Here is a 12,490-nt window from a genome sequence, read left to right as displayed (position 1 = left end):
GCTATAAGATATAGTCGTCCGATTTTCATAAAACTAAAACCGAAATTCTGACATAATATAAAATGGCCATATCTTGAAAATTATGCAAAAATGTTAAAAAAAAAGCCAACTTATAAATTTTCTAAAAATTTATCGAACATTTGTATGGCAGCTATATGATAGAGTCGTCCGATCCGGCCCGTTCCGTCATACATATATAGCAGTGAGAGTATATAGAAGACTATATGCAAAGTTTCATTCAGATAGCTTTAAAACTGAGGGACCAGTTTGCGTAGAAACGGACGGACGGACGGACAGACGGACATGGCTAGATCGACTCGGCTGTGGATTCTAATCAAGAATATATATACTTTATAGGGTCGGAAATGTCGCCTTCACTGCGTTGCAAACTTCTGACTGAAATTATAACACCTTGCAATGGTATAATAATAATAATAGTAATAATAATAATAAAAATAGTAATAATAAAATAATAATAGTAATAATAAAATAATAATAATAATAATAGTAATAATAAAATAATAATAATAATAGTAATAATAAAATAATAATAATAAAAGTAAATGAAAACAAATGCAAAACTAGATTATGGTACTACACTACGAGCTAATTCTACAAGTATTAATGTTTTTAATATAGAAGGGTTATCACTACGAATAATAATATCAGAGAGGCGAATGTAATCAGCACATAAAACCCTAAAGGGTTCATGTACTTTAATCTCCCGCCTACAGTGATTTATATCAAGGTGTTTTTCGCAAAGGCAAGGAGTTCGCCTGGCTTCCTCTTGGAGGCATCTTCTAGCGATGCCAGAACTGGAGAGCCTAAGTATCTCATTCTTACCCTCGTTAGGGCCGGACATTTGCAAATGAGATGCTCCAAGGTTTCGATTGCCTCGGATTCATCACATTTCCGGCATTTGGCGTTGTCGGTAATACCCAGCTTGACTGCATGTGCAGCAGACAGGCAGTGACCTGTAAGAATACCCACTAACATTCTGCAGTCCTTCCGCGGAAGATGCACCACGTAGTGGGTGAGTTTTTCGTTGTGTTCTTTGCACATGATTTTTGATATTCTGCAGGTTGCGGAATTACTCCTCCACCTGCTTTTTGCGCTTGCGTCAGCCCGTCTCTCTAGCTCGCTTTGGAGCGTTCTTAGGGAGATAGGGACGTTTTCTGTTCTTTCACTCGCCAGTCCAACGCCTTCCTTTGCAAGTCCGTCCGCGGTTTCGTTACCGTCTATGCCTTGGTGGCTGGGAACCCAGTAGATCCTCACTGACTTAGTTGTGCTCAGGCTATCTAGTGACTCCCTGCTTGGCAATACATTTTTGGAACTGACCGCTGATGATTGCATGGATCTTATCACCGCTTGACTGTCTACGAACAAATTGACCGCCTCATGTGGACGGTTTATGCTCTGCGCAAGCTCTGCTGCTTTCCTGATAGCGAATACTTCCGCCTGGAATATACTGCAGTAGCTTGGTAGCTTATACGACAGCCTCATTTCAGGGTCTGAACAGTATATGCCCGCTCCAACTCCATTCATCTTGGAGCCGTCGGTGTATATATTGAGGTATTAAGCATGGTCCTGGCCTGACTTCCAGTCATTTGGTCCCACGAATACTGTTGTGTTTAAATCCGGGCACGTTCTGGGTATCATGTAGTCAGATGTACTGCTCATGTCTCGACCAATTGAACTGTGCCCGAAACCTTGTAGCGACCAGTTTCCTGATGCAACCAGACGTTGCGCCGCCTTTCCTGCTGTCAGTTGCGCTTGGATATCTTGGGGATATATACCGATTATGGTTTCGAGTGCTTTGGTTGGGGTTGCCCTCTGACCTCTAATATGCAGAGCAGTGCCTGCCGCTGGGTTCTCTCCATAAGCTTATTATACGTTTTCTTCTTCGTGGCTTGCCACCACACTAAGACTCCATACAGCAGAGTCGGACGAACCACCGATATGTAGACCCAATGCATTAGAGCGGGTGAGAGGCCCCATGTGCTGCTAAGCATCTTCTTGGATGCATATAGCGCTATTGTGGCCTTTTTTACCCTCTCTACTACATTGGCCTTCCACGTCAGCTTGCTGTCAAGTACAATGCCGAGGTATTTGACTTGTGTTTTCGGGGTCAACCTGGTTTTGTTAATTGCGGCACCTTGTATCTCTTGGTGAAGAGAATAAGGTCCGTCTTATCCGCATTGATATTGAGTCCTACCTTCTCCGCCCACTCACATATCTCCCTGAGTGTTGTTTCCATGATTGAGCTGAGGGTCGATGGACAGACTCCCGTGATAATTATGCTTATGTCGTCCGCATAAGCTGTTTGGTGCTTTCCTCTCGAATCTCTTGATTAAGTCGTCTACCACCAGATTCCATAGGACGGGCGACAGAACTCGACCTTGCGGCGTGCCTCTGTGCGCTCCCCTTGCCATGGAAGCGGTGCCCCAATCTGATTGTACCCGCCGGCAACTTAGAATTTTTTTTATCCACAAGTTGATAGCGGCGGACGTGTTGGTGGCTTCTAGGCGATTCATTATTGCGTCTGTGCTAACATTGTTGAATGCCCCGGATATGTCCATGAACACTCCAAGTGCAAATTCCATATTGTTTAGGGCTCTCTCAATGGTAGCTACCAAGGAATGTAGTGTCGTCTCCACTGATTTCCCCTTCGTGTAAGCGTGCTGGTTGGTCGACAGTAGTCTCCGTACATCGTTCCTGATGTATAAGTCCAGCAGCTTTTTCAGCGTTTTAAGTTGGCTGGCCTTTCGTCCTCCATTGGATAGGTATATAGCCCGTGCTTAAACAAGCTGTATATATTGCGTAGAGCCATGGGGTGATCACTTCTTTGGTCACCTGCAGCATGGCTTGGAAAATTCCATCTAGTCTTGGTGCTTTTATCCTCGCAAAGGAGTCTACAGCCCGGTTGATTCTACTAGAGGATATTAAATCTTTTGGGAGATGCTTTTTTCCAGTTGCTATGTCCTGGTGCTTATTCGCATCGGGTACCTCAGTGCATCTTGGGAAATGCGCATGCATTAGTGCTGTTAGAGTCTCCTCGCTGCCCTCAGTCCACTGTCCGTCGTCGCGTTTGAGCTGACTCTGTATGGTTGGCTGCTTCGATAGCAGCTTCCGGAGTCTAGCCGTTTCCGGGCAGTCTCTATATTTGAGCAGAAGTTTCTCCTTGAGTTTCTCTGCGCCTTGCGTATTTCCTTCTTGTAGTTCCTTAGTAGAACTTTGTATTCCTATTTGATGATATCATCTATCGCCTGCTTGGCGATTTTGAAGAATTCTTTTAGTTTGTTGCGTCGAAGTGAAAGGTCCTTATTCCACCAGGGTGGCCTGGTCGCTAGATTCTGACGTTGCAACAGCTTAAGCGCGCGGTCCGCTTGGATTGCGATGTGGAAAAGTACCTTCGCCTTTGGAGAGGATGGGATTATCTCCCGGTTCAGCACCTCCAGCTTGGCTCCCACCCACAGCGCCTCCACCTGGCAAACCGCTTGCGTCAGCCACTTTCTCGTAGGGTCATCACTTTAGGATTTTGACCCCATTAAGCCGGCTTCATCGCTTCTGTCAATGAGGGCCACGATCAAGTGTCGTTTGGTCACCTCACTGACTATTTCGGCCTGCCTCCTTACGCCCGCGTTGCCGCTTGCTCCCCGATGCGTCCCTACAGGCTTTTTCGGCTGAGCGTTGCCTTTTGTTTGGCGAAGTGAAACCTCCCCTCAGCGATCTTCTCCTTTGGGGATAGGGCAGCTTTTTCCTGGAGCCGATCTTGGATGCTGAGGGCAGCCTTGTACAGCGTCTTGGCCTTCATTCCCTCGCTTGACCGCTTTGGCCCGTTCCTGCGCTGGGAGCTGGTGCCTGGTTTCGCTAGTGGAGAAGGAGAGCTGCACGCTCTCAAGGTCCGAGTCTGTATCGACTATGGCACGTGAGCGGCTCAACTTCCCCTGGGTTATTTTTTCGGCAGTAACGTTGCAACTGACATGACCTGCTCCCGTCACATCAGAGGTGTAACCGCTGGCGACACGAAGAGAGGATTGCTCTCCCCCGTGCCCGCCGGTGGTAGCGGTCACGCCTTCCACTGACATCCCAGCCCTGGTTTCATAATTTAAACCCTCCAGAATGGTATCTTTTATGGGGGTACCGCCCACTTGCGTTTTATCCCTTCCGCCAGGCACCTCCAGCCATGGCTAACGGCTCACTTTCTTAGGCTTTTTACGGCAGAAGGAGTTGAACCGTAGCCCTTGCTAGACACTGTATTATCGCGGACGGGCAAGCACAGATGCATTACCCGTGTCCGGGTTAATACCGTGCCCATTGCCCCGCCGGCACCCTCGGGGAGGGTTGAGATGGAGGATTTTTGCCATTCATATTATAATATAATATATAATACTAGTAAGCCCGGCGAACTCTGTTACGTCACCTTTGGCAAATTATCCGTTTAATTGAAGTGTTCTTTGGCAAGCCACATTGTTTGTGATGTGTTGTGGTTAATGGAATTATCTAGAGTCCAAATAGCCCCTGGGATGTTAAAATCACCAAGAACTACTAACTAAGTGGTCCCTATCCGAAAGTTTTTTAGAGACCAACTGAATAGCGGAAAGATGGTTTTATTAAATAGGAAGTTCCGACAATGGAGGAATGTAGGCCGATCTAGCCGGTATACTGTGAACACAGCTTGAAAAACTTCGGAGCTCAGAATCTCCGGCTTTAACCAGGTTTCTGTAAACACAATAACTTGGAAGGCAAATGTGACACTGTCAGAATACAATTTAGGAAGCTTACTGCGTAAGACTCTTGCATTCTGATAGGAGATACCAAGGGAGTTGGCTAGTTTTTTGGGACGGAATTGACAGACGTAGAAGGCGCATTGGGCAAATCTAGCTTAGGAAGAGTAATTCCTACAGGCCGCTGTTTCTTTTCCTTACCTTCGAATTCTTTGACAACCACATGCTGTGGCCAGGTTTGGACAGAGCATAGTTTATCAAAGAATTCCTCAGGAACATACCATATATTTTGAGAGATGAAACTGTCTCGTTGGTGGTATTGCCATAAGGGGGTTTTTCAAGGCAGGCTGATTATCCTCTTACCAATTTCGGCCGGTAGTCCGGGCCTGATACCATGGTAGGGAACTGGGGCTCTGAGAGGACAACTGTTGGGACCCTCCAGTGGACAAAACAGATTTGGGCAACACCGGGAGCACATTGTCTCCCGAGACACATTCGGATACGGAATCTTTTCTAGCACTCGATCTCCGGATTCTTGAAATTTGCCCTGAGGTCGATGGCTATGTCGAGGGAGGCTCCTGTTGAGAGCCTGCCACGCTGGTTGGAATCCGCCTAGATGCTGCACACCAGTTGATCTTCGTGTGCTCACGCGTTGTCTCAATCGGGCATTTTCCCTTACTACATTTCGTCATTCCTGGCTTAAGTTCTGTGAATACACTTGTTGCTGGCTTGTATGCCTTGTGCGTAGACCGATGTTCAAACGTCGTGCTGTAGGCATTTTGGAATATTGGCAGAGTGGTTAATTTAACTTAAAATCCACATAATTTACACAGTTCAACTTACCACATTTTCTGTTGCCATTATTCTTGAAAAAACCGCTGAAATATATGAGGTCAAGTCCGAAGAAGAGGACACTGAGCTTGCCTCAAATTCTACAAATTCCCAAGGCTCACATGCACCATTTGTTTTAGTAACAAATTCGAAAGTGCCCAAAATGAAATTAATTTTTATATAATAGATAAATAACTTTTGCAGTTTTTCAACATACCTTTATCTTCTTTTATAGGGTCTTCCCACACACCGTCAAAGCGCATCTACCGTCCGTTGAACAAACGGTCCATAAGGTTTTGCCGTTCCGAATTTTCTCAATTGGACCTGCATCAAAGCGCCTCAAAATGTAACGACCGTTTGTTTGGCGATAGTTAGGCAATAGTTTTTGGGTGCAACTCTGAAAATTTGACCATCACTACGAAAGTGTATACACACTTGGCGAGAAACAAATGAGATATGGAATTTAAAATGTGGCGCCAAAGCTACAAGCATGCCCAAAATAGTTGTTGGCGTTTTTTCTGTATATTCTTGCCCCAATATGTCCCCAATTGTTACTATTTAATATAAACCGCCTACCTCTACCTTATTTTAAAGATTTTGGATGCCTATACCACCTATAGACACTCTTCGGGGAATTTGCTCTTTGTTAGAGAAAAATCATTAGAAAAACTAAAATTCCTTGTCATTTAATTCATTTAAATTTAGTGCGGATAAATTCTGACGCAATCTGTGCTTTTGCGGTTGTACAACAGCCAAAATAGTTGGTAAATGCTCCATTTCAAATTTGCAACTGCCAATTCGACAGTCTTTGTTTACGTTGTCATGAGCCACAGCTAATCGATCAGCTGTTCGGATGCCAGATGCACTTTGACGCTCTGTGGGAACACGAGTTTCGCATCTGCGAAAAATCCCAAACGTTCCTCACAGACAACCTAAAAAAAGAAGAGTGAAACCGATCACCAATTTTCACCCTTCCTTTTTTAGCTTGCCTTTTCAGACACCCATAACAAATTTATGGATACAACAAATGACCTGCGCCCGATCCATGCTTGTGTGTGGGATCACCCGAAGCATTTTTTGAATCACTCGCTCGCACCCTTTCGGCAGTAACAAAAAACCATCGGGTGCCAAATACACCCGGGTGTTTCTTATTGTAGCAAATAGGGTGCCATAAACACCCGGGTGTCTGAGACACCCGGTGTTTGGCCGGTGCACTTGTAGTTCCGGTGGCATGCTGCAGTTCTCTGGTGTATAGGTGGTATTGGCTTCCCAAATCTATAAAATAAAGTAGGGGTAGGCGTTTTATATTAAATAGTAGCAATTGGGGACACTTTGGGGCAAGAATTTGGCGCCACATTTTAAATTCCATATTTCATTTGTTCCTCGCCAAGTTTGTTTACATTTTCGTAGTGTTGGTCAAATTTCCACTGTTCAGAAGAAGAAATCAGAGTTGCACCGAAAAACTATGGCCTAACTGTCGCCAACAAATGGTCGTTAGATTTATAGGGTCTTCCCACACACCGTCAAAGCGCATTCAGTTGAGCAAACGGTCCATAAGGTTTTGCCGTTCCGAATTTTCCCAAATGGACCGCCGTTAGAACGCATTAAAATCTAACCACGGCTTGTTTGGCGATAGTTTTTCGGTTCAACTCTGAAAATTTGACCATCACTACGAAAGTGTATACACACTAGACATCTGCATGAGTGGAAAAAAAATCGCATTCAAATGCACAAAGCTCAAAATGAGTTAATAGGGTCTTCCCACACAACATTAAAGCGCATTTAGCATCCGTTGAACAAATGCTCCATAAGGTTTTGCCGTTCCGAATTTTCCCAAATGGGCCGGCGTTAGTTCAGCATTAAAATCTAACCACGGTTTATTTGGCGATAGTTAGGCGATAGTTTTTCGGTGAAACTCTGATTCTTCTTCTTAATTTGACCATTCACCACGAAAATGTAAACAAACTTGGCGAGGAACAAATGAAAAATGGAATTTAAAAAGTGGCGCCAAAGCTACAAGCATGCCCAACATAGTTGTTGGTGTTTTTTCTGTATATTCTTGCCCCAATATGTCCCCAATTGTTACTATTTAATATAAACCGCCTGCCTCTACCTTGTTTTAAAGATTTTGGATGCCTATACCACCTATAGACACTCTTCGGGGAATTTGCTCTATGTTAGAGAAAAATCATTAGAAAAACTAAAATTCCTTATCATTTAATTCATTTAAATTTAGTGCGGATAAATTCTGGCGCAATCTGTGCATTTTGCTGTTGTACAACAGCCAAAATAGTTGGTAAATGCTCCATTTCAAATTTGCAACTGCCAATTCGACAGCCTTTGTTTACGTTTTCATGAGCCACAGCTGATCGATCAGCTGTTCGGATGCTAAATGCGCTTTAATGTTGTGTGGGAACACGAGTTTCACATTTGTGAAAAATCCCAAACGTTCCTCACAAATGCGCTGTGTGGGAAGCCAGTATAAGTGAATTTGAAGCAAATGCCAAACTGAATTGAATGAGTTGACTCGCTTAAGTACGACTCAGCCGCACAAAGAAGAAACGAATGGAATGAAATGAGAACTCAGAAAACTGAGACGCTGAATTCGAATGATTCGAGTTGCAACTGTAAATAACACTACAGTACCAAATGTTTCAGAAAAAATAGGTTTGATCGACCGCCACGTTTGGCTGTTGCCTAGTCTAAATTGAAACATAAGCAATTGATAAGCGTTTTCATGTTTCCATGTTTCTTTGTCTTTGATCCGCGATCTCTGAAAATTCGAATTCGTGCACAACAACTCGAATCATTCGAATGTAACACGCATTGCCAAATTTGTTGCTTCTTTTTTCGCGTCATTCGTTCTCTTTCATTTCGTTCAACGTCCCAAGCTCTGAAGCAAAACGAGAACGCATACCTGATACAATGTCGTTTCATTTCATGCATTCCACTCATTCCATTCTATTTCATTCGAATGTATTCAATGAAGCGTATGTTGTGAGTGGTTTCATGCAGACGTCTAATACACACTTGGCGAGAAACAAATGAGATATGGAATTTAAAATGTGGCGCCAAAGCTACAATCATGCCCAAAATAGTTGTTGGCGTTTTTTCTGTATATTCTTGCCTCAATATGTCCCCAATTGTTACTATTTAATATAAACCGGCTGCCTCTACCTTATTTTAAAGATTTTGGATGCCTATACCACCTATAGACACTCTTCGGGGAATTTGCTCTTTGTTAAAGAAAAATCATTAGAAAAACTAAAATTCATTGTCATTTAATTCATTTAAATTTAGTGCGGATAAATTCTGACGCAATCTGTGTCTTTTGCTGTTGTACAACAGCCAAAATAGTTGGTAAATGCTCCATTTCAAATTTGCAACTGCCAATTCGACAGTCTTTGTTTACGTTTTCATGAGCCACAGCTGATCGATCAGCTGTTCGGATGGTGAATGCGCTTTGACGGTGTGTGGGAACACGAGTTTCACTTTTTTTAAAATCCCAAACGTTCCTTACATATGCGCTGTGTGGGAAGACAGTATTAGATGCGCTTTGATGCCAGTCCATTTGAGAAAACTCGGAACGGCAAAACCTTATGGACCGTTTGCTCAACGGACGGTGGATGCACTTTGACGGTGTGTGGGAAGAGGCTATTATTGTGGGGCTGTAGGTGCTTTGACGGTAAATGGTTTCTAGTATGAATAGTTTATTATTATTTGGTATTATTATAATAAACATTGTGCTATTTTCTTAGCTGTTTCTAAATACCGAATGTAACTAAAGACAAACATTGCATGTTTTGTTTCAGTTAAAACAAAATAAAAATGGATAAAAGTGTGCTTGAGTGGAAAAAAGCGAACATTTACAACACCATACCCTTCACGAAATGCCCAAACACGGCAGACATAACGTGTCATTGCGTTAACGTAAACAATGCAATCGCTGAGCAAAAGAAAATTAGAATTGTTCTTTGTGACCAACATGGAAATATACATGTTTATTTTTCGGATTGGGAATCTTTTTCGTTTAAGTCTCAACACGGAAGCGACACTATCAAACTTTGTGCACTAACATCGAATAGTTTGCTGGTAACTGCAACACAGGATGCACATTATAGGCTTCATATCGACCTTTATGATATACAAAGATTAACGAAAAAGCAAGAAGCTCCTATTATTGCATCTGCATCATATCCACTCATAAGTACTGCTGCGTGCATGACTGTTGAAGTTATTGATGAAAAAATACTTGCCTTGGGCATAGGTTTCGCGAATGGAGATATTCTGTTGCATTATGGAAAAATAAGTAGAGACTTTTCTGGCAATCTTTGTCGACACACGATATCTTCAGACTCAATAATTGGAATACATTTCGATCAACTGTCAGATATATCAACTCAAAACATGTTTATAACATGTAGTCATGGTGTATATTGCTTTCTCTTAAAAGATAAAGGCTTTATTGATAAAATATTTGTTCTTGATAATGAAAAAAGCCACCACAATCATTGTTGTACAATGCGAAAACCTACTTGTGGAGATTCCCATGGGTCTATGTTGGTAGTTGGTCGAGAAGACGCTATGTACTGTTATACGCGTGATGGAAGGGGACCTTGTTTTGCTATTGAAGGAACAAAAAAAAGCTTAAATTGGGAAGGACATAATCTTATCATCGTCGTCAAACCGATGAAATCCCTTTTAAAGCTAAGTCAAGCTACTTTGATTATAGTGGATACCGATAATAAATTAATAGTATTTTATAGTCAAATTAAAGATGTGTTTTGTACAATCAGTGAAAAGAATTTGTTCTTTATAATAAGCTGTGACAAAGACTATGCATTAATTTTAAAGCAGTATAATATGAGTAAAACAGTTGGCCTTTTAATTTACCAGAAAATGTATGAAATCGCACTGAGGTTTTTAGATCGAGAAGGCTTTACATCTTCCGCAGAGGCTTCTTCTGTGCGATTTCAATACGGAAATTATTTACTTCACAGAGGGGAAATAAGTAGAGCGGTTCAAGAATATACTAAAACAATTGGATTTATTAAGCCATATGCTGTAATTTCAAAACTTCTTTCTTCTCGATACAATGATTATCTTAAAGACTACTTACTTGAATTAAAAAAAAAAAAAATGTCGAGCCATAATTTGAAACTTATTGAATGTTGTTCGAAACGTAACCAGTTGAAACAGAAAATTGAGGAGCTAAAGGATGCAGAGGCAAAATCGAGGCTCATGAAAGTAATACTGGCTGTGGGATTACCAAAAATATATTTCCATCAGACGTTGGAAAATCAATGTGACTTTATAGAAATAAATCTCTTAAATCGCATTTTGGAATATGCTGATAAACAACAAATTGTTGATTTCTATAGATTGTTTAAGAATGACGGATTGGAAATATTTGATCCAAAATCGAAAAATATGCTTTGTTTTCTTTACATTTTATCTGAACACAAAGATTATTGCGTCCACTTACTGGCAAAAAATGTTAACAGCTACTCTACCTGTGAAGATAATGTGTATTATTATTTACTCATTTTGTATCTTGAACTATGGAGTGCCAATAAAATTAATAAAAGTTCAGTTCTAGACTTTTTGCAAAAAAATAGCTTACGGCTGGAAAAGGTTTTAGTCATATGCACCCTTTTTAAATTTCCATGTGAAGTTGGAGAAATTCAATATAAAAAACCGAATGAGAACACCGTCACAAACAACGCAGTCAATAAATGCATAAGTAAATTAGTTGAAAAGAATCCAGAAGTGGGTTTCGAATTAAATGCAAGTAAGAAAACATTTCTTATAATGTTGAAGAAGTCGTGCACAAATAAAGCAATACAGGCGTTGGAGCTTAAGCCTCTCTTTAAAGAAGGAATATTTCGTGATATAGTAGATTCAAAAAAGGAAATAAATATAATTAAGGATTTAAAAAATACGCTTAAGAAATCAAATTGCATACTTTCTCTTTATACAAACAATCCAATTGAATTTCGCAATGACACATGTGACATTTGTCGTCAAACCTTAAATATGCAATCCATATATTTTCTTTGTCAACACACCTTTCATAAAGAATGCTTAAACTATAATAAAACAACATGTAAAGACGAATTGAAATGTGCAATTTGCAATGTAAAATTTACTTCCCTGGAAGAAAAAGACCAGCAAAAGTTAAATTCAGATTCCTTAAGTGTTATTTCATTGATTTCAAAAGAACTGGCTGGAGGAATAATAAAAGTAGAAACGGAAACAACGGTTTTAAAATCTTTTAAACATAAGATGGGTAAAAACAATCGCGGAGAATGGCAAGGAAAATGCACTAAAAATCCATTTGATTCCAATTATAATTTGTAGTAATATACATAAATATATTTTTAAAAATATTGTTATATAAAATCATAATATTAAAATTTTGTATTGTAAAAAATAAAATAAAAATGTCTTGCAAAACGAACCAATTTGAATAATATATGTACATATTATAACGGAACTACTTCCTCTCATGTGCAATATGGGGCTAGCTCAGGATGTTCAGGGCAGCTATAAGATATAGTCGTCCGATCTGGCCCGTTCCAACATGTATAGCAGCGAGAGTATATAGAAGACTATATGCAAAGTTTGATTCTGATTGCTTTAAAACTCAGGGACTAGTTTGCGTAGAAACGGACAGACGGACATGGCTAGATCGACTCGGCTGTTGACGCTAACCAAGAATATATAATTTAAAATAAGTAATGTTCCAATTTGTGTAAATTGTTGTATTGCAGAGCCGGCTGGCTATGCCTCCGTGGCAGGGGTAAAGCCGGCTGGTTGGGTATTGGTGACCGGCTAGGTTGGCAGCCACTGGAGAGTCGGGTGGTCGCTTCGGCCTCCTTCCTCAATTGATTGTCTGGGCCGGCAGTAGGTTACTGCCGCTGGTTGGATAT

The 12,490-nt window shown here is 41.1% G+C and overlaps 1 protein-coding gene across 1 annotated transcript; it reads left to right on the top strand.

Moving 5' to 3' along the window:
* The first annotated feature begins 9,330 nt into the window (after positions 1-9,330).
* Vps11 (vacuolar protein sorting 11) lies at positions 9,331-12,018 on the top strand. Its single transcript, XM_017181863.3, has one exon. It carries the CDS (start codon positions 9,387-9,389, stop codon positions 11,916-11,918), a length of 2,532 nt encoding a protein of 843 aa, XP_017037352.3. The 5' UTR covers positions 9,331-9,386; the 3' UTR covers positions 11,919-12,018.
* Positions 12,019-12,490: the final 472 nt, after the last annotated feature.

Source organism: Drosophila kikkawai, chromosome 3R, assembly GCF_030179895.1.
Source record: "Drosophila kikkawai strain 14028-0561.14 chromosome 3R, DkikHiC1v2, whole genome shotgun sequence".
Classification (NCBI taxonomy): domain Eukaryota; kingdom Metazoa; phylum Arthropoda; class Insecta; order Diptera; family Drosophilidae; genus Drosophila; species Drosophila kikkawai.
This window is presented reverse-complemented; position numbering and strand designations above follow the sequence as displayed.

Excerpts from the sequence above, each read along its gene's own strand:
- Vps11 (XM_017181863.3), top strand. The coding sequence starts at position 9,387 with ATGGATAAAAGTGTGCTTGAGTGGAAAAAAGCGAACATTTACAACACC.